The sequence below is a fragment of the Monodelphis domestica genome, chromosome 5 (genome assembly GCF_027887165.1).
Source record: "Monodelphis domestica isolate mMonDom1 chromosome 5, mMonDom1.pri, whole genome shotgun sequence".
Lineage (NCBI taxonomy): Eukaryota > Metazoa > Chordata > Mammalia > Didelphimorphia > Didelphidae > Monodelphis > Monodelphis domestica.
The window spans coordinates 244906325-244929724 of NC_077231.1; the positions used below are offsets into that span (position 1 = coordinate 244906325).

General features: G+C 34.3%; 1 protein-coding gene across 3 annotated transcripts in view; it reads right to left on the reverse strand.

Annotated features, from left to right (window-relative positions):
- PITRM1 (pitrilysin metallopeptidase 1) overlaps nucleotides 1–22871 on the reverse strand; it is a 42184-nt gene extending 19313 nt beyond the window's left edge. The window contains exons 1-16 of one of the 3 annotated variants that reach the window (XM_007504710.3): nucleotides 22701–22871; nucleotides 18664–18766; nucleotides 17754–17860; nucleotides 17082–17233; nucleotides 16127–16241; nucleotides 15954–16050; nucleotides 13669–13829; nucleotides 12611–12737; nucleotides 12277–12365; nucleotides 11660–11788; nucleotides 10659–10772; nucleotides 10291–10387; nucleotides 8546–8680; nucleotides 6377–6515; nucleotides 2533–2649; nucleotides 57–189 (exon numbers count right to left, since the gene is read on the reverse strand). In XM_007504710.3, coding sequence (XP_007504772.2) covers nucleotides 57–189; nucleotides 2533–2649; nucleotides 6377–6515; nucleotides 8546–8680; nucleotides 10291–10387; nucleotides 10659–10772; nucleotides 11660–11788; nucleotides 12277–12365; nucleotides 12611–12737; nucleotides 13669–13829; nucleotides 15954–16050; nucleotides 16127–16241; nucleotides 17082–17233; nucleotides 17754–17860; nucleotides 18664–18766; nucleotides 22701–22738 — 1853 coding nt within the window. In that variant the 5' untranslated portion in view covers nucleotides 22739–22871. Of the gene's footprint in view, nucleotides 1–56; nucleotides 190–2532; nucleotides 2650–6376; nucleotides 6516–8545; nucleotides 8681–10290; nucleotides 10388–10658; nucleotides 10773–11659; nucleotides 11789–12276; nucleotides 12366–12610; nucleotides 12738–13668; nucleotides 13830–15953; nucleotides 16051–16126; nucleotides 16242–17081; nucleotides 17234–17753; nucleotides 17861–18663; nucleotides 18767–22700 lie in introns of those variants that run through there. The other 2 variants (XM_056800000.1, XM_056800001.1) reach the window with 2 other exon arrangements.
- Nucleotides 22872–23400: the final 529 nt, after the last annotated feature.

A 23400-nucleotide genomic window follows, 5' to 3' on the forward strand; every position in this document is an offset into this window, starting at 1 on the left:
ATCACTGGGCCAGAGGGCCATCTTTCTCCTCATAATGAATCTCAAAATCATCTTACTTGGTGAGCACACTGCAGAAGAGAGGCACGTATGGCCTGAGTTCCTCAGGAAGTGTGTTCAGACTAGAAAAGGCTCTGAAATAGACCACACCGTTGGTTGGCTGAGCACAATACTGGACAGGGATTTCATCAGCTACAAGAGAAAGAAAGAAATTTATAATTAGCATGGAGTTAGCAAGAACAACTACTAGGAAGTAGGATTACTTTTGATGTATGAAAATGTTACTGTTGCAGATTTAATGTAATTCAGCTTACTTTTGTTCAATCTATTTATATCAATTGGTCAAATATTTTAATATTTTATTCATAGTAAAATCTGAAATATAATCATGGATAAACTGCCTTCAGTTAAGCTTTATCTTTTTGAAATTGCTTTTTTGTGACTAGTATTATTTCACCATTCAAGGCTTAGTCTGGCTTTTAAGGTTTCTACCCTCTCATCCAATACTTGAACAAGAATTATGAATTCTGAGCTACACATCTTTGCTCATACAATAACATGGATCCTGCTCTCCCTGCCTATTATTTTATTTATTTATTTATTTATTAAACCCTTGCCTTTTGTCTTGGAATCAATACTCTGTATTGGTTCCAAGGCAGAAGAGTGGTAAGGGCTAGGCAATGGGGGTTAAGTGACTTGCCCAGTGTCACACAGCTGGGAAGTGTCTGAGATCACATTTGAACCCAGGACCTCCTGTCTCTAGGCCTGGCTCTCAATCCGCTGAGCTACCCAGCTGCCCCTCCCCCTCCCCCCGCCTACTATTTTAAAATAAGATGTAGAGTTGGCAGGGACCTTCAAGGACAAACAAATTTCTCATTTTACAGATAAGGAAAGTGATTCCCAGAGAAATTTGATGAATTGTCCATGGTCATATGACTAACAAAGATTTAGGACTCAAATCAGGTCTAAATATACTTTTCATTCCATTAGATAGAAATAAAATAAAACTTTAAAACTTACAATTTCTATCACTAAACCACTCATATATCCTCACTCAGAACAGGGAGAGGCAGTTGAAGAAATAAAGTGTGAATTTTTATCTTGAGTACTAGGGAGAAGGCAGCATTGTGCTCAAAGGGCACTAGCCTGGGAGTCAGGAAAGCTGGTTCTGGATTTCTGAGGGAGTGGGATCCTGCCTTCCTTCTTTCCTCTTTCTTTCCCTTCCTTTCCTTCTTTTATCTTCTGTCTTAGAATCAGTTTTAAGACAATTGAGATTAAGTGACTTGTCCAGAATCATACAACCACAAGTATCTGAGACCTAATTTGAACCCAGTTCCTCTTAACTTACATGAAGGACTACCTACCTACTGTGCTATCTAGCTGCCCCAGGATTCCACTGATTCTCTAAGCTTCAAATCTTTGCTTTCCTCCCTTAGGCCCTAACTCAATAAGTTTTCCTCAATCAAATCAGCTCTTCAGGATCATTTGCAATTGTGAACTCAAGCATTTTTTTTTAAGAATTGTAACATTTGCTACCTTATACTGTTATTTATTTTTTACACATATAATCTCATCCCCAACAAGTCCAACCTCCTCAAATTCAGTATCTTTTTGTAGATCTATTGGATCTACACAAAATAGTTCAACAAATATGGATGATGATGTTGTATCTTCATGACAATAATCCAAATAATCATTCGTTTCCTTTTTTTTACAAATAAGAATTGATGCAATATAAAATCCCTCCTTACTTTATCAAGAACTCTAGCATAAAAAGGTTAATTTCTCTATAAACAATGTGAGAGTACAGTCATGCTACAATAAAAGCAGACAGAACAAATACAGATCTTCCTCATGAAAGGTCTAAATAGGACCACATACCATGGTAAAGTTAAGATCCTACCACTGTGACCTAAAAATGGCTAACGTGGGTAGGTACAAAGGAAGCAACCTAGAAGGCAATCTGATTACTACAGCAGTGAAGGCTCCAGGATCTGGTCTGTCTTCCTTTTCCTTCCTCTGAAAGAAAACCTGCACTACGCTAGTACCAGGATCTATGCCCTTAACTAACTTCAAAAAGGGAAACATATAAAATCACACCAAGCCATCTCCAAAGAAAACCAAAATCAAAATACTAACTGAACAGGTCATCATACTAGCAAGAGGATAGGTTCCCAGGAGGTTGGCAGTCACAGATATAGGCAACTAGAGATAAAGATTCACTGGTCTGAATTCTGAAATCCCTTTTTTTTTGCTAAAACCCTTACCTTCCATCTTAGAATCAATACTATGTATTGGTTTCAAGGCAGAAGAGTGGTAAGGGCTAGGCAATGGGGGTTCAGTGACTTTCCCAGGGTCATACAGCTAGCAAGCATCTGTGGCCACATTTGAACCCAGGACTTCCCATCCACAGGTCTAGTTCTTAATCCACTGAGCCACCCAGCTGCCCCATGAAACTATAATTCTTAAGAGAAAAGCGCATTATGTGTCTCATTTATTCAAAGCAATTTAAATGAAGCCAAATTTTACAATGACCTGCCAATGCTATATCCAGCTCAGTAAAGGATATAGTACGCTCAATGTCAGACACTTTTAATGCTGGTAGACAGGAAGCATCTTGTGGTTTACTTTGCAAAGTCCGTAACTCTAAACCTAAAAGACAAAAAAATAGGTTATTTATGGTTTCAATTTTTTAAAATGTATACAATCCTATTATATTAACTGATTCTGCAACCATGCAGACTCAATTAAACATTATAAACCTTCATTTTTAGCTGATTGTTTTGTGAATACTGTAGTTCTAAAACTTTGATTAATATGTTTCATAAATTATTTTTAAAGCTTTCTAGATCATAAAACATCCCACAATGAAAGTAAACAGTATTTTCCAAATTAATAGTAGTAGCCGTCAGTCACAAAATCTGTGGACAAGAGACCTCTGTGATCATCTCCTTTAAGCCACATCTGAACAGGAATCATTCCATTAAATTCCAAGTGAGTATATAGTTTCTGCCTGAAGAACTCTAATGACTAGGCCTCCATAACATCCTGAAGTAGTTCCTTTTGTTTCGACAGCTCTGACTTGATAGGAAGCCAAAATCTGCTTTTCTACAACGGTCTTCCATCATTCCTAATTCTGCCCTCTGGGACCCAATGAAACAAATCTTATCTCTTTCCACAAAGAGTGCTTCAAACACTAGACAGCTTTGTTGGCCATTTACATCTCCAGTTTAAACATTAATTCCATAAGTTGATGCATATTGCAATATCCTAATTGCTGGCCTCTAGAAATGTTCTAGTTTGTCAGCATCCTTTTTAAAATATGGATTCAAGATGTGGTCTTACCAAATTATAACAAAGCTGCATTTTTCACCCTCCTGATTCCATGCCTCTAAAGTGAAGGAAGAAATGAAAGCACTGTATGTGCAAAAGGACTGCTTTACCAAGTATTCTTGTTTTTCCCCCCTCTTCTCATTCCTGTCTCCTGGCTCTCTTGAGCATCTCTAATTAAGCCACATGCCCTTCCCTTCTAGGTCTTTCCTCAAACATGCCAAATAAATAAACTTTTAATAGCTAACATTAAATCATACTTACTAATACTAATGCTGTGACTATATATGCTGGGACTGTGCTAAGTACTTTACAACTATTCTTTCATTTCATCCTCACAACTTTGGAAGGTAGGTGCTATAATTACCTCTGTCTTACAGATGAGAAAACAAGGCAAACAGTGGTTAAATGTCTTGTTCATGGTCACACAGCTAATAAGTGTCAGAAGCAATATTTATTCTCAGGTATTCATGACCTCAAATTTGGCATTGTACCACATAACTGATCCAAATGTTTTTATCATTAACTCATTTATCTGAATTCTTCTGTAAAGACCTTTTAGTTGTAGCAACAGATCTGACAGTAACTACTTAATAAATATTTAAAGTGAATAGTTGTGCAAATGGCTACATGATCTAGACCTAAAATAGGTCTTTATAAGCATATCAAAAGAGTAGTGAGGAAATTACTTTCTGCTCTATTGATAAGGAAGAAATAATTATGAAACAAGGCATAGAAGAGATCACAGAAGATAAAATGGATGTTGATTACATGGCATAAGAAGTTTTTGTATAAACAGAACTAATACAGTCCTTGAATACTAATTTGCCTAGTCATCCTGAAAGCAATTTGCAACTAATCCAAAGAAGTCCCTAGACAGTGCCTATGCCTTAAGCCAATAATATTACTACAAGGCACAAACCCCAAAGAGATTAAAGAAAAAGGACATTTAAGTAGAAATATGTTAACTGCATTTCTTTTTTTTTTTAATAGCAAAGAACTGTGAATTAAAGAGGTGCTCATTTACAGAGGAAAGGCTAAACAAATTATGGTACAGGATTGTAACAAAATATTATTGTAGTATATAAAAGGACAAAGTGGTTTCAGAGAAAACTAGGAAGACTGGTATGAACTGATAATGATAAAGAACCAGAAGAGTGATATATAGAATAACATTATAAAGAAAAACAAAAGACTTTAGAATAGGTCAATGCAACAACAAATTCCAGAGAAGTGAAGATGAAGCTACGTTTTTTTCTGCCAATGCAAAATGAGACATACATTTTTGGACATGGCCAACGTGGGAATTTGTCTTGTTTGACTGTATTTGTTGTGAGCCTTTTGTTTTTCTTGTTTATTAGCTATGGAACCTGATTAAGTCACTTATACTCTATGTACCTCATGCAACTTCCTAGGACTTAGGCTTTAAGTCACAGACAGTTTGCAATCTGTAAAGCAATGAGGAATATGATGGATTCTGAGAATTAGATAGAGGCTCATAATAACCAATGTAGAGTGAAATTAACATAACCAAGAGAATAATTTATGTAATGATCAAAAACAATCAGGTGAGAGGAAACCAAAATCAAAAGACCTCAGAATCATGTCCAAAATAGCAACCAATCATGATTTGAAAAGAATAAGGATGAAACATATCCCGTAATAGAGAGGTAATCGACTAATGGGTCAAAATGTGCATTTTCAGGCATGGACAATGTTAACTTGTTATACCTGATTATATATACTTGTTATGTTGGGTGAGGGGTGGAGAAGCTGGTTAGTAAGAGATATGAGAAAAAAGTTTTATTTATTCTGTAGTATTAATCATTTTAACTGAAAAACAAACAAACAAACAAAGAAGTTTAGGTGTTTGTAATGATTAAAAGTAGTTCTTTCAATTAAACATTTACCTTTTAATATAATATGTATCTTTTAATATATGATATAATTATAATAATAATGCCTTTTAATATAAAATCCCTGGTAATTTCTGGAATAAAATAAGTTATAGAAAAATAAGCACTGCTGAAATGTTTTAACAAAACAAATAAAATCTAAAAGTTAATAAAGCATTAAAAAGGGAAGATAGAACTATGAAAATGTATCTATAAACATTGTGGGATCACACTATTAGTTGATGTCAGTGACGTTTCACACATTTTCCCAAATTACTAAGACTTTGATCAAAGGTAGTCACATTATTGGGAACAGCCACAGTAATGGCATAACAAATCAATCAAAGTATCATGATTAGGTCAACACACAAAAAAAAATATTTTCTGACTTAAAAGACATATTTGCATATAAGCAAGAATTCGCATGTAAAAGTTAGAATAAATTGATATTAAAGATTAAATAATATATGTAATATAAATGTTGCTCCTAACTTAAAAAATGTAAAATTAATCTTCTCCCTCCCAAGCCCAAATTCTCTCCTTTTAGTGGCAGCACCATTGCATTAGTTTTCCTTCCAAGAAACCAGGAGTTTTACTATGCCCTCTCCTTTCTTTACTCCCCATACCAACTCACTAAGTTGTATCATTCTTCTTTATGTCTGACATGTTTTTGCATTGCTCTAAGAGCCAGGAACATATTATATATACAAAAATAATATACATATTGTTTCTGTTGACTTGTTTTCGGTTGTGCCTAACTCTTTCTTGGCAAAGATATTGGTCTGGTTTATTATTTATTATTATTATTTCCTTCTCCAACTCATTTTACAGATAAAAAAATGAGGCAAACAGAGTTAAGTGATTACCTCCAGGGTCACACAGTAAGTGTCTGAGGCCAGATCAGAATTCAGGAAGATGAGTTTTCCTGACCCCAGACCCAGTATTTTTTCTACTGTCCCACTTAGCTACACCAATTTACACATAATAATGGGTATCAAGTAAATATGTGATTGACTGAAACAATACCTGCTTCTTTCATTAACTATGCCAGTCCTACTAATGTGAGCTATAGGTTTATATCACAGAATATTATATGAAAAATCCCATTTAATAAAAAGACAGTTTCTCCATATTTAAAAACCTACATTCCTAACCTTTTTCATATATTTGTTGCCTGTCTTTCATAGAAAGAGAATCAACTTTTTGTTTCAGTTTTTCAGTTTCCATTTGTGCTTGCTTCTCATAATATTTTTCATCTGGACTCATAGATAAAGTCAGCCTATGTTGATTATTCTGTAACAAAAAACAATAGCAAAATAAATCAAGACAATATTAAAAAATAGCATATTGATTGGTCTTTCCTCTTAACTCTAACATTACCATTAATAGAGAAAATACAAAGAGTGTTTACAGGATAAATCTAGCCAAATGAAATAGAGAATTTTGCCAAGTGTCTTAATTTCTATAATTAATTTTAAAAATTGTCTAAAATTATCCAGACAATTGTTTTAATTCTATTTGCTTTTACCAATGGAAACTCTCTCTGTGTATAACCAAACAGTTATTCTAATTACTACCATAACTATTTATTTACATAAAAACAAATTAGTCTTGCAAAAATTAAGTAGAACACTGACTAAAAACTCAACCTTGTATTTATTCACTTTAGGTCATTAAAAAACAATTCACACATTTATTGTATTAATTAAAATGTAACCTAAGGAGAAATACTTGTAATTATCATCCTGCACTCATATAAGACTAGGAAAAAAGCAACCACTGAAGAGAAAGTAAAACTGTGTTACTAGGGATTTGGGGTGCAGGGAGGCAGAGAAGGTTCTCACTACAGAAGGCTTTGTGAAGACTTTTGCCATTTTTATTCAAGCATGTCAAAAATTAAAATCAACTTTGTTTTTAAAAAATTGACACCTGTAACAAATATCCCAAAACTTTATAAAATAGAAATGTTTTTCCTAAGCAGAGTAATGTATGTAATGAGTATGAATACTTTTAAATTCAAATTGATTGCTAAAGACTTTCCATGACACACTGAAAAATTAGGGTTTTTTTGGGGGGGAGGGGATAAGGGAAGGAACGGACAAATAACTATGAAAGAATAAGACATTTAATGACAGCCTAATTTAGAGCATAACACTCTCTATAGCTAAGAGGTTAACTTTACTTCTATTAATAAAAATATCCAATCATAATCACATGAAGTCTCAACAATCTATAGTTGTAAAACATTCCAAGTAGCATCTTTTGGGATACTTCAGTAGATTCCTATCATTATAATGCTTTTCCAATTGCAAAAGTAAATCATTCATTCTAACCTTATATTGCTGTAATTCATTGCAAATAAAAGAATGTGAAGGTAATTGTTATTTTAAAACTTAAAGCAAGGAATTATATTTGCAGCAGTCTAAAAAATAAGAATGGAAATCTAACTTGGTATTTCGAACTTAAGTTGTAACCAATTTTGTTAATATGCTTGTTTTAAGTATTCATGTGTAATATACTTTAACTTGTCCTATCTTTATCAGATTGTAAATTCCATAAAAGAGCCTACTGCTTTAAAAACGCACAGCAGGTTGCCAGATAAATAGTAAACAAAATAGTAAAAAGTAAACTGATTTAAAATCATGTGTACAATTTCAAGAACTAAAAACTTGTGAGGACACAAAGAGATCACAAAAGCATAGTAACCATATTTTATAGAGTAAGAAAATACTCTTCCTTTCCACAATAGCAATATGATTCATTCTTAAAGTGATTCAGATTTAACACAGGTTGACACATCCTTTGAAATATGTGTGTATGTTTTGAAAAAACTGTGTATAGAAAATAACAGTTACCCTTATCCTATATTGTTACTTTTGCTCAACACTAGTGTTATACAAGGGCTCTGCCACTGTTAACATGTACTAAAAAAGTAAGATAGCATCAAGGATAGAGTGCTGGCTTTCAAGTCCGGAAGAATGGGATCCTGTCCTGCTTCTGACATTGAAGGTTAATTTTTGCCTTTGAGATGTACTAGATGTGTGGCCATAAGCAAGTCAATTAACCTCAGTGTCAACAATTCTTTAAGTTACAGATGAATTGCTGACATTAAACAGTAGAGTACATTGATGAAATCTCCTTATTAAAAGAGATCAGCTTACATGACACTAATACTAATAAGCTCTGTATAACAGTTTTCAATCGTTCATCTCCCAAACCTATGATTTCCTATTTAAAAAACTAAAATAATTTTCTATTTTTATCTTCTTCTAGTTTTTCCCTAGATCATTGTGATACTGTGAATATAATTTGTTCATTTTTACCTTAAAATATTGCTTGACTTTTTCTTGCAGAAAATTTGGATTTTCCTTAAGGCATTTCCTGAACTGAGTCACTTGTTTTCCTAGATTTAGAAGTTCAGTTGGATCCCCTTCATGATTCCAGCAGGAAGCTATATACTACAATAAATAATTTTCATTAGGTATGCAATGTATATTCTGGTTAGAAAACATTCCTCTAATCACAATGTACTGAAGTAGGACAAGACTACTTATTTTCTTTCAGATATGAAATCCTATGGGCATAATTTTATATATGATATACTGACCACAAAATCCCAATCCAAATTGGGAAAATTAAAGCCACTGTGAAGATTAAATTAACTCTCCCCTGCCTATTTTTAGATTTAATCACCAGAAATATATACACCCCACTTACACTTGAGTGGGGGAGGTAGGTCTGTGACCCACATGTGTCTCCTGGGCAGTCCTAAGAAAAGCTTTAGCTGTGGTTGGTACACATGAAATAGAAGGATGTCACAGGAAGTAACAACAAGAAAGAAATGATCTTTTAAAATGCCAAGAACTTCCTGTGAGGGGTCTTGTGGTCTTTCGTCTTCAACTTCACCTTAGAGAAGCTCTGGCTGAAGACCTCAGACTGCTTCTATCTTCTTTAGAACTACCACTTGGGGTGAGTGAAAAGGCTGACTCCTTTCCTGGGTTTTCTGAAGGGACTAGCCTCAGGAGAGGCCTACCCTTTTGAGAGAGGCTCCCTGCATCCTCAGGTCCTTGGCTTAAGACTGAGGCCCCTCCAGCTAAGGACTAATTAGTCCTGCCTGGGTTGAGCCTGGGGCCAGAACAAAATACTTAGTGTGTAGGATCTCTTATGTTCCCTTACCTATTCCATTACCATTATCATTACCTATTCCATTATACCATTCATATAAGCCATCAGGAACACAGGGAATGACAAAAGGCTTACTAAGTTTGGTTTCAAGATATACCAGTGCCAGTAAGTTATGATAGATTATTTAAGGTCACTTGACCTGTACATATCCAAAAGTTGAGGATAGCCAAGTACAATTACAATACAGAGTAATTCCTTTAAATTAATATTCAATATTCAATTCTTTAAAGATCTATGATTTTACTGATAAACCAATACCCAACTGTAGACTGCAATCATTCTATGCCTGACTTGAGCTGATAAGGCCAAAAAATTTTCCTCTCTTGACAGGTAACCTTCCAGTGGTAAACTTCTCTAAAATGAGCCTGGTCCAGGGTTAAGAGACATAACATATACCTGAAGTCTTTTCAGCTTGATAAAACCTACAAAGTGTCCAGTTTACGATGATATCTATCTACTAGATAAATACTATGAAAATCCAGCATTATGTTCTTGCCGTCATAATATGGCACTGAAAAGTTCTATTTACTATATAAATAGTGGACACTAACATACAATTTAAAAAAATAGTAAGTTCCACTTTAAAGTATAATAAGGAAATGACCCTAAAATCAATTGAAAATGCCCACTTTATGTATCAAATATATAAATGTACTTCTCATGAAAAGACACAAAGTATCTCAAAATTAAACTTGATTAAACTAGATTAACATTTCAGATTAAATAGGAAGATTTTACCTGAAAATGGTTAACCAAGGCAAATGAACAATGCAGACAAAATACTTTATTGTTTCAATATTAACAAGGAACATTAATTGTATATTTCTAAAAATATTTGACTTTTTTAATGATCTAGGTGAAACAAAATTAAATAATTACATACTGATGTTAGAGCAAGTCCAAAACTGGTAGATTGATGCTTCATTTGTATTTCTATTTTATGTAATAAAGCTTCAACTCGATTATCTTCAAATCCTTTCCTAAAGGATAAAAACAAACGAAAAAATAAATGAAGCCTCTAAAATTATAGAACAAACTAAATGCAAATACTATTATCAATTGTGACATAATACATTAAGATAATTAAAGATGAGCTAAATACCAGTTACACACTTTAGGAAGTTAAAAAAAAAGAAAAAAGGTCATCTTTTTCACACACACAAAAAAAATAGATAAGATCACTTAATGCTTTTTAAACTATGGTCCTGGAGAGAACTTGTTCAAAATTGTTAATAATCCATTCTTACTTACTCAATAACCTCATCAATTGTTCTAGTAATAATGTTTTTGACTGTTTCCATGTGTTTATCAGCAATCCCTTGCAGGCCCACACTGAAGTATGCTTCTCTTGTATAGCCGTTATACCTGGAATACAAACATCCTGAAAATGCTGGAATCTGAATAGCTTTTATAAATAGCCACTTTCAAAACTGACTTATTGATATCATGTTTAGAAAGAAAAAATATCTATAAAAAACCTTAGAAGTCTCTAAACACTCCATGGCTAAATGAAAGCATCATTGTTTTAAAATAATAGTTTTCTTCATAGATGCAGCAACCATTTCTAGTGTAGTTAATGAAACTTCTAAAAAATTAAACCTAAGGAAAAAGAATAGCTAAGCTATACAAAATACTGAAATGTAAAAAGTTGTTTTCTACTTAATATAATGCAGGGTAGAGATAGGCAGTGGATCTGTGATTTCATTAGTATTGAGAACTCCTAGGTAAGGAAAACCCTTCTACCAAAGCAAGTTGGAACCTTTTCAGCAACAGATGTTTTAGGAGTTGCCTATATCTATTAGAGAGATGTAGAAAGAGAGAAAAAAGACCAAAATGTATAAAAAAATTATGATATGCAGTGGAAATTTATTGTGCCATAAGAAACAATGAAAGGAATGGTTCCAGTGAAGCCTAGAAAAGCTGAATGAAGATGAAAGATGAAGTAAACAGGAAAAGAACAATTTCCACAATAATAATAGCAGCATAAAAATAGATAATGTTGAAAGATTTAAGGATTCTGATCAATGCAATGCTCAACCACACTTCCAGAGGTCTAATGAAGAAACACACTTTGAGGGGACAGACTCAGGGACGAAATGTGCCATGTGGTTTTTGGACATGGCCAATGCAATTTTTTTCCCTTTGGTCCAAATGCGTATTTACTAGGATCTCATTTTTAACTTTTTTCAATGAGGACAGTAGAGAAAATCTAATTTTTATTAATTGAAAAAAATAACAACAGTAACACTCACCCAACCTCAGGAGAAAAATCTGTGCCAAGACCCGATTCAATTAAAGCTTTATAAAATGGAGAATTAGGTCCACCAATGAGTAGTGAAGACAAAAGATTCAAGGTAAAGGCTTCAAATATATCTGTAATACTGCATTGATAAGAAAATTTAGAAACTGAACTACAATGTTCATTTTTATGTAAAAATGAGAGTTGGGCAAGATGGTCTACAACCACCCTTCCAAACTCTAGAACTATGATCCTATATTTCCTTGTCCCTTCCATCATTTCATAAAATTTACAAAATGAAGCACCAAGCTACACATAGTCTAATAAAACCCTTCTCCCAAATCTCCTTTAGAACAAGCAGTGTGCTTCTTCTCAATAATCACTTTATAAATAAAACGAATTAATGTTTACCTTGTTGACAGTTTATAAAATACAGTTCATTATTTAACATTTCCCTTTTCCTAAAAACTGAAGTATGAAAATTTCTTTAACATAGTTTCAATTAAAATTTTTTATTTATAGAAAAATATTGAATCTTTTCTGAAAGTTCTTTATATGCCTGTTTTTCTAATGGACTTTAAATTCTCTAAATTAAAAAAAAACCAACAACTTAGTATTTAGCATACTTACTCTGGCAAAAGGAAACTGACACTGATGGTTGTTTGTTTAGTTGAGTCTGTTGCAAATGTATCTGGACCACATGTCACATGGTATTCCCTCTAAAAATAGAGCAATATTTTAACAAAAATTTAAATTACATTTAAATCACAAAGCATAAGTAATCTGTTTCAAAGAAATGCCTTTCTCTACAATGTTTTCTTTTTAAATAATATAAATTTTTTTTCTCTTTGGGGTGAAGCAAGCTTAAAAAAAGCATGTAAACTTTTTTTGACTTAAAAATCATCTGTCAATCTTAATCAATAGAAACTATAATAAGTAAACACATTATAGATCAAATGCTTACAGGTATATCCCAAAGCTTCTGGGCTGGAACTGTAGTACTAGACTCAATTCTCTGAAATTTACTTAGTGCTTCTTCATGAATTTGCCTCAAATGCTGTTCCAATGGAAGGTTGCCATAAGTAAAAAATCTGAATATTTAGGAAAAGAAAGTTGGCTTATTTTAATTTAGTTTGGCCATAAAGAACTACCATAACAATTTCTTAAATAGCTTGTTAATATATACAATTCAGAACAGTCTAAGGTAATTTCCTGGCTCAAAAAAGATTCAGTTAAGAATAGTCTTCAGTTTAACCACAAAGACAAAAGGGAACCAGTGCATCAGAAAAAAATTGGGAATTTAAACAAAAACAAAGCCGAAAAAAGGTTAAGTGCAAAACAAGCAGTCTTTTAAAAAGTCAATAAGACAGTTACTTCAATACTCTTTTATCCTAATTTCTATGATTACTTAATTCTACTGGAAAATAGCTGCCTGGCCTCCCAAAACCCCGGCCCCAAATTGAAGAAGGTCCCTATTAACAATTCTGAATATTAACACTATCCCCTCCCCTCAACCAGACCTCTATCTACTAAACAACAACAAAAAAATTTAAGTTCACATCCCTACATCAAGTTAAAATTATTTTTTTTTACATTATAGCAAATAGTCTTCTTTGCCCATAACACTTATCATGGCCCAAGATAACACATGTAGTAAAACAATTTAATGATCTTTATATTAAATATAATTTTAAGTTATCAACAATAGTAAAACAGCTTGTAGAATTTCTAAATAGAAGTTACACTGGCATTTAATACAAAAATCAAGAAACTTCTCAAAACGTACACATTTTGTCCAAGTTCTATTATTTTCAGTCTCTTGGTATCCAAAAAGCTTAAATAAGTAATCTAAGTTACAAAGGTACTGGTGAACATTAAGCAGAAACTTCATATTTAAGTTAATTACCATAAGAATGCAATCTTTTATTAAACTTCAATTACATAATCATTTATAAAAATATATGGTAAACTAAAAGAAAAAAAATTGTTAACAAGTTTAAGTACCAAAAGAAAGACTATTACCTAGCATTACTTGGATGATAATGAGTAGCATGGAATTGTTTAAGTTGTTCCCATGAAAGATCAGGGATGCTTAGTGGATCACCACCAGATACAACTGAGTAAGTATGATCAGGAAGGAGTTGGTTTTGAAGATACTGTGAGAATATCCTCTCATTGTCTGTCTTGAAATGAAAACATTAGAATAATAAACAGTCTTTGTGGCATGCATTTATAGCATTTGTTGAAATTAAAATTTGTTTTAAGAGAAAATATATGTGCATATATGTATATAAATACAATAAATATTATATAGTTTGAGAGATCAGGGAAGAATAAATAACTGAAATAGAAGCCAGTGACCAAGAATAATAGGGAAAATTATATAGTCTACTTCAGGGTGGGAAGAAGGTGAAATGATGTCATTATATGATGTATCCACTACACTTGAAAACTGGAAACCAAAAGTTACCAATCCAGTCAGTCTAATGGCATTTTCTGAACCTCTGGGACCAATACAGGACACATCTAATCATTCCTTCTCTTAACATTCTTCCCTCAGCTTTGTCAGCTCTTCTAGTTTTATACTTACTTCTCTTTACCTTTCCTTCTGCCCATTTATAGGTGGTTCTAATATTTTAGATTAATATAAAAACAAAATTAACAAAACACTAACATAATGGACTCTATGCCATCAACATTTATTGATCAAAAACATATCTGATAATTGAGAGCCAGGCCTAGAGACCAAAGGTTCTAGGTTCAAATGTGACCTCAGACACTTCCTAGCTGTCTGACCTTGGGCAAGCTACTTAACTCCAGTTGCTTAGCTCTTACACCTCTTCTGCCCTGGAGTTGATACTCAGTACTGATTTTTAACACAGAAGGGTTATAAAAAATCTGATAACAAAGAACTTCCATAAATTCAGTAATCCTTTCATGTTACCTATTTTAAAAACAGCTACATATCCTTGAAAAACATCAAGTCAAATTGAATATTTTGTTGGAACCAAAATAAAAATCAAAATGGCAACAATTGGTATGGCTACATTACCGGGTTCCTTGCAATAATGTTGAGGTTCCACAGGGAACACAACCAGAAGGCATATCTCACTCAACATTTCATCTTATCTTTTATTCTTTTTTCCCTCCATTTTCTCTTAGGGTTTCAACTATCTCCTCTATACAGACAGCTTTAAATCTTATTACCAGCCCTGACCAAAATCCCAGCCTCAATTTCAAAGTTCCTACTGAATACTTCCTCCTAAAGATCTTGACAGATCCTCAAAATCAGGTCCCAAATCTAATTCTTCATTCTCCTCTTCCTCATCACTGCCTCCCCTCCCTTTTAATTTCTCTATTACTGATAATGGCATCGATCACTCTCCTAATCACATCTGCTTGACATCTCATGCTAATCTTTGAATTCTCCCTCTTTCCTTCTCAAAAATAGTCTGCTGGGAAATCCCGCTAGTCCTTCATAAAGTCTTATAGTTATTCCCTGCTTTCTATTGCCACAGTGACTACCAAAGCTAATAACTTCATTGCTTACCCTACAGCAAAAATATATTAACTGGTCTTTCTGACTCCCAACTCTCCCTTTACATGCCATTACAAAAAGGTAAAACAGCACAGTATATGAGAAGGAAAACAGATTCGTATTGAGTTTGCTTAGTATTAGCCTTGCTACTAGTTAATTACTTAATCTCTTTGGTCTTGGAATACACGATTTCCTAAAGATCACTTCCAATTCTACTTAGGGATACTCCTAATGTGCAGATCTGATTATGTTAATCTCTACCAATCAAAAAATTCAATTGCTCCCCAAAGCATTCCTAATAAAGTCCATACTACTTTGATCTCATGAATGTCCCTCTATAATTTGATTCCTTTTCTGTATTAGTCCACAAGGCTTCTCTCTGTATACCCTATATTCCAATCATAGTAAACTACTAATTATTACCAAGGTTCCTAACATTGTACCTTTGTTCATATCATTCCCTAGTACTAGAATGTTCTCTTCTACCTATTATAATCCTGATTATCCATTTATCTTACTTCTTTGAACTTTTAGTAAAGATGGAAAAAAATTAAGACTTGCCATGAGCAACATCTATTTCTACTGATTTTCACCACCTATTACGCATACTGGATCTATATAGTTATAAGATAAAGGTTTTCAGTGAGGGAGAGAAGGGGAGGGAGAAGGATGAGAACTAGGTGATAATTTCAAACCAGAACAAATACATTTGTCTTATTCAAATATCTAGGGTAATCCTTTTAATATAAATTACAAAAGAAAAACTTACAAATGCTCCTTTCATTTCATTAAAAACGACTCCTTTAAAAACCAGGGGTGATTGGGGGTCAGTTGGATTTTCATGTTCAAGTCTCCAACCTTCTTGCCTAAATGACAAATAATTATAAGATCATTGGTTTTAATTGATTCTTTTTAGAATCAATATGTTTAGGTGCTACATACCAGAAGTCTAATTCCCTCAAACATGGAAAGAAGACTGCATCCAGATATACTGAGAGGAGATTCTGAAAATCCTTGGAATTTTGGGTTGAAAATGGATATAATGTGTAATCACTAGCTGGGTAAAATTGAAAAGAAAAATTTTATGTTACAAAAAATCCTTAAGAAAATTACACATTTTCCACTCAACTTTTCCTTTACGGTCCTTCACTTAAGTAGGAATTCAATTTTACATTTTCAATTTTATAATTAAGAAATACTTAAATCTAAGTGATGCTGCTATGCATGCTAAAGAGGAGTATGACTTTTTAAGTTCTATCTCTGCTACATATACTTCAAATGTTTCTGGAGAAATTGTGAAATATTATTCAAAATCATATGATCCTTTAATCAGATGAACAATGAACAATGGTCAAGAAGAGTCCATTGGTGGTCAACTGATCACACCCACATCTTTTATCATATCTTTTCTAAATGACAAAAATAAGTCACAAAGCTCTAATACAACTACTTAATAGTCTGATAGTTACTGAAATCAACATTGGAAAGAAAAAGGTATTATTGAGCAAGTTATTGCTTTCGTTTATATTCTCTAGTTCATAATAAAATATCATTAAATGTGTTTTGATTTTTAAATTGATTATTTAAAAATATTTTCTAATTTCCTAACTAAATTTAGGGCTACATTTCTGAGATTCTGAAACCTTAGCTTCCATAATCCTATTATAGGTATTAACATCTGATTACTACAACAACAAGACTGAATATATAAAACACCTTCCATTACTCTAGCATCCCAAGCCCATTAAAACTTTTTAATTCCATTTAATTACAGTCTTCTAATAGTGCAGGCAAAGAGCTTAGAAGAAGACAACCATCATCTACAAATACATTTTCAAAGTCAATCCTATTTCAGCAATGGTAAATGTGACAATCTCAAAAGACAGACTGCACTCACCTGTAAATGCATTCATAAAAGTGGCTAATGATCTGTTTAGCATTTTGAAAAAAGGATCTCTGCAGGGATACTTCATAGAGCCACAAAGTACAGTATGTTCAAGAATATGTGGAACACCAGTACTATCCATTGGAGTAGTACGGAACTGGACACTGATCGGGGGAAAAAAGATTTTAAGATCTAACACCACAAAGAGTGCAATTCATACAAATGTCAAAATGAAACTATCCAAAAATTTGCTCCTCTTTTAAATGCTATACCAACAATAATTTTAAAAGGTTTCCTTCTATCAACATAATACTTTATTATTGTTTATGTAGAAAAATATTTTCTCAAATTATAGTAAAAATTCTAATATAAGTAAAAAGAAACTTGTAGTGAAATTACGTTTTCATCATTCATTTCAAATTACTTCAATCAGCAAAGCACACATTTCTTGAACACTATGCAGCAAAGCACTATGCTGATTATTAAGAGAAACTCAAAACAAATAAGGTATTGTCTCCATTTTCAGGGACTTTATAATCTAATGCAAAAGAATTTTTCTATGTACTAGGGCAAATGGTAAATAGTAAGGAAGGAAAATAATTGAAATGCTATTTTAATTTTCTTATAAATGTGTAGTGTTTCAAAAGGGAAAAAAATCTCAAGAATATACATTTTGTAACATACCTAAATAAATTATTTTTGTCTTCTCTTGCCACATGTAAATATTGAGCACCTGTGCTGTCATGATTGAGTTTCACAGCAGTTAAGAATAGCTCAGGGAGAGGTGTTACCTACATTTAAAAGAAAAATATAAGTAACATTTTAATTTACACATAATGAGATTTAAAAAAATTTTTTTAATTTAAGCAACAAACAGTTTAAATTGCTTTTTATCAGTTAATGCTGTGAAACTAACTTAAAATAATTACTTTCCCAAGACTGAAATAGTCTGCTGGACAGTTATTTGAGCATAATTTGCATATATTAATTTCCCTGTGGTTTCAAATTTCTAAAGGTTAACTGAATACTATGAAAAATGAACCTACAGCTTAGATATTTAATAATATCCTTAATGAGTTATTATTTTACTTTTTCAAAATGGACTCAGAATTTGATTTGAAATTTTATTTCCCTAAAATTTGACATGAGACAAGAATTTAAAAACACCTCTAAGGAATAAGTTGCATCAAACTAAGGAAGCATAATTTTTCTAAAACCATTAAAAAATAAAGAATGAAATTTTTATTTCACAGTAAAAATTTTTGCATCTGGCGATGCATCTTTTCCTTCTAAGTAAGTATGAAGGAAAACAATACAAAGGAAAATAATATCTATTATCTTACTCATAGATTTTAACTATGCAATAGAAATTTCTACAATCGTTATGCCTATAAATAATATATCACAAAACTATCAAAACAAAGAGCATCTGGCCTCAGATACTTCCTAGCTGTGTGACCCTGGGCTAATCACTTAATCCCCATTGCCTAGCCCTTACCACTCTTCTGCCTTGGAATCATATATTAGAATACACATTATTGATTCTAAGATGGAAGGTAAGGGTTTTAAAAAAAAACAAAAACAAAGAGCATACCTGATTTATAGTGAATCCATGGATTTTTTCACCTATTTTATACTCTAGAGCTTTATCACATGCTGTACTACTCCTCCACCTCCATGGCTTGTAATTTATAAATCTATATGTAACAAAAACAAAATCAAATAAAATTAGGTTGCTTTGAAAAAAGCTATCTAGATACATGAGTCAATAACAAGCTTCAATGACTGTGAATAGTTTACATTCAGAGTTAATAAAGGTGATAATTAAAATTCTGCCCCTTATTCACAAATCTAGAAATAGTGCCTTCTATTCAAAGTTTTTCAATGGTAAGACCTTTTTGTTTTCCCCTTATATTTTCATAATGGTTGTATGAAAGTCTTTTATCAGTTAACATTTTAAAACATTATTAAAAAATGTTTATCTTTGTAAAATTACTTTGACCCAAACTTCTCAAAGCAATATACATTTAACTTTATAAAAGTAAAATGTCATCAAAACTTTCATTTAACTATGTTGTCTTGTGCCATTACAGTGTACTGATAATGAGTTTTGTCTTCATCACATAATTCATGAACCAACAAATAATTGGAAATGTAATAAGTTTCAACATGAGCAAACAAATTAAATCTCCAATTTATGAATTTAGTTATGTTAACAAAATACTACAATCAACTATTTGATTAGCAAATTCTAGAATCATACAGCTTGAAAGAGCTTTGGAGTGGTCAATTAGATATAATTAGAGCATTTACTACAAAAAAATTATACTGCAATGAAACAAACTTCTGGAAGCTCTGCTAAGATGCTATTTCACTTGTCCAGATACATCATGGATAAATGGGTTAAGAATATACAAACAATTGCATTATACTATGATGGTGAGTAAGAGTTACAATGATCAAGATCTAGGCAAGGATTGACTATACATAAGGCCATACTACTCCTAGTGGCTTAAGGAAAGCTGTAACAATTCTTCTCTAACCTTTGTTTAATAGGAGATGCTGCTTTATTCCAAAAATTTATGACTGGTTTTATGTGCATTGGGATGAATTAATGAAAGATAAAGGGAATGCAATTATTAAAAAGAATTATAGCTATCACCAAGAAAGACAGCAGTAGGACTCAGATATGAACCCAAGGATTAAAAAGAAAGCTCTGAGACAAGGACTGGAAACAAGTTGGTGCTGGGCTTAACCCTCATTGCCTAGCCCTTACCACTCTTCTTCTTGGAACCAATACACAATATTGATTTTAAGATAGAAGATAAGGGTTTAAAAAAAATAAAAGAATTATCCTTTTAGTCCAGCCATCCAATCAGTTCTGAATCCAACTAATCCATGGGTAAGACTTTGCATACTTCAATAAATAATGGGTAGGCTATAAAAGGAGACTGAGAAAAGGCAGAAAGAAGCATCAGGAGAGAACCATGAAAATCCAAAGAGGAGAGTATTTCTGTAAGGAAAGGGTGATCATATCAAATGCTGGAGAAGCATAAAACAAAATTAAGAATGAAAAAAAAGGTCATAGAATTTGGCCATTGGGAGATCAGTAGTGATTTTGAAAAGAATAGTTTCAAATAAGTGATAAGACTAGAAGCCAAAGTGCAAGGGGTTAAAATGTGAATTCAAGGTAAGAAAGCAAAGAGAAGGTCACCTTGGAATCTGGTTGTGAAAGAGTATGAACAACTTGAGAGAACAATTGGTTGAAGTTTCATTGAGAATAGGCAAACTCTAGACACATTTGTAAGGCTCTAGTGCATAGGGAAAGACTGAAAATTAGAGAAAGAAGGCAATCAAAGGGAAAAGCTTAAGAAATAGACAGGAAGGGATAGGATCAAAAGCACCAGAAAGGGAAAGGACCTTCTCTTCTTCCAAGAATGGAGCAAAGAAAAAAGTGGGAAAATGATAGAGAGGTGATTTGAAGTCTAGTTAGAAGAGGAAGGGCCCCTTTCTATATTTCCTCATTTATAAAATGAATTGGTTAATTTACAACCCATAGCACTTTCTATGGAAAAATAATAGGATTTGGAGCTGGAATGAGACTTAAAAACCATCAAGTTCAAGAATTTTAACTTTTTTTTGGTTTGTTTCATAGACCCCTCTTTGGCAGTGCTGATAAAGTCTACAACCCTTTTTCAAAATAATTTCTTTATATGCATAAAATACAAAAGTTTAAAAAGTAAACTAATTATATTGAATTACATTCTCCAAAATGTTTTTTTTCTCCTACCGAATGGGCCCCCTGAAATCTATATAGACCTCATGACTCCTTGGATCTCAGGATAAAGAACCCCTAATTTAATCTAACCCCACAAAATTCACAGATGAGGAAACTGAGGTCAGGGGGCAGCTGGATTGAGAGTCAGGCCCAGAGATAGGAGGTCCTGGGTTCAAATCTGTCCTCAGATACTTCCTAGCTGTGTGACCCTGGACTAACTACTTAACCCCCATTTCTTGGCCCTTACCACTCTTTTGCCTTAAAACCAATACCCAATATTGATTCTAAGACAGAAGGTAAGGCTTAATTAACATATATATATAAATTCAAACCCTAATCCTCTAATATGTTCTAATGTTTGTTTTAGAAATTCTACAAAATACAAGTGATCCCATAAGACTTTCTTATATTAAACTTAAGGAAGAAGAGAATTAAGAGTGTAGTTCAGCCTCTTAGGTGTCCTCTTTCAACCCTAAATAGGCAAGGTTATTTAATGACTTTGTGCTCAATAAAATCATACTTACCTCATGGAATCAAACATATTATTAATACTTATGAAGTAGCGGCTTTTCTAATTACTGTTTCATTATAACCTACATCAGTAATAACAGCCTTAAACCAACAGAAGAGGGAGAATCAGGACTCAGTGAAGGGAAGAGAACCATCATGGCTAGTCTACTTGAGACCAGAAGAGGAGGTGCCTCTCTCATATTCTTGTTTCTTTTTTTCTTTTTGGTATTTAAATGCCTACCTTGGGGAGGGGGTTTGAGACATGGATTAAAAACATACAATAAGGAGAAGTGTTGGGCTCAAACCAGGGAGCTTAAATACTTCCTCAAACCCTTGCTATTCAGGCAAGACACTGAACTACTGGTTCCTTATCTTTGAATGGAGGTAATAACAGCACACACAGTTAAGATCCTCTGGGACAGAATTACAGACTTAAAGTTAAAAGAGAATTTAGGAACCATTCAAGGCCAACCCCTTCATCTGACAGATGGGCAAACTGAGGTCCAAAGAGGTTAAGTGATCTGCCCAAGATCATGAAGCTAGGATCTGATCCCCTACCTTTTCTGACTCCACAATCCCACAAGAACAAGGGCAGCTCACGTGGAGGAGCCTTTTAAATTTGGTGTGGACTGGGGAAGAGTAAAGACCCAAGTATAAATCCCACCTCTGCGTGATATCGTAGGCCAATCCGAGAAGCATTTACAGTGAGCTTCATAAACTTAGGGAATGGACGCAAAGAAAAGGAAAGCAGTCCCTGCCCTCCAGGAGTTCACAGCCTAAAAGGAGGAGGCAACATGCAAACAAGTGGTACAGAGCATAAAAGGGGCATTCTCAGAAGAGAGAAGACATCTGAACTAAGAGACCGGGAAAGCATTCCTGCATTAGGAGGGATTTTATCCCGGACATGAGGAAAGCCAGGAAGGTGAAGATGAGGAGAGAGGGCATCCCAGGCGTGATATATAGCTAGAGAAAGAGCCTAGAGCTGGGGAACGGACAGCAAAAAGGCCAGACTTGTAGCCTCTCTGGGTCTCTGTTTGCCCCACTGTAACCTTGCTGGGCTCCGAGGTCCCCTGCTGCTGTAGACAGATAAGCCCCTGGTCAGGCTGTGCTTTGCTCCCGGTCAAATGTCTGGCCCCGAAGCCCCAGGAATAGGCGGCAGCGGCAGCAGCAGCAGCAGTATCCTGGGCAGTATTATCTACTCGCCACAGCAGGGGCCCGCTGAACATAGGTTCCTGGTCCCCGTCGGGCTTCCTTTCCTTACGTCCTTCACCTCACCTACTCCGCACCCACCCCAGGCCCAGCCAAGAGGCCCGTGACTGCGGGAATGCGGCCCTCCCGCTCACCGGCAGCCCAGGTTCAGCAGCTTCCAGCGGCTCCACATGGCTACGCCGGCCGGAAAGACGTCGAGGATGTGGAGGGTAACCCGTGAGGTGCTGACACTACGTCAGGTCCGATCACAGCGTAGCAAATTACTCTCGCCCCGGGTGACCACCAGGGAAGAACCCCTCCGCCCACTTAACTTCCCATTGGTCAGTTGGAGGCTTCCGAGGCGACCGATTGGCTCTGAGGAAAAGGGGGAGGAGACGTCCTCGCGAACTCAGGACTGAACGGGAAGGGGGCGTGGCCCTCGCAGAGGACCGCCCAGGCTTAGAGAACGGGGCAGGGTCAGAGGAGGAGTCTCAGCTGAAGCCCTCAGGGATAGCAAATAGGTCACATCTCCCCGAGGTATTCCAGCCTCTGCTGTACGTCCCAGGCAGTTTTCCACAAGGAAACTAAAGTCCAGACGAGTGAAGGGATTTAACCAAAGTCACACACGACACAGGTGATCAAAGTCAGACGCAGAAGTTTCCCCCAGGTCTTCTGACTCCCACTGGGCCACCCTCCAATGCTATTTATAAATGATTCTGTTAAAAAAAAAAAGTGTTAGGGAGAGAAATAGTGGACATCTTTGCATCAAATGTCCCTAATGGGAGTCTGATATCAGAAACTGGCAAATGCATCTGAATGGCTTGGTAGCAATTATTTTATTAACTGATGACAGCC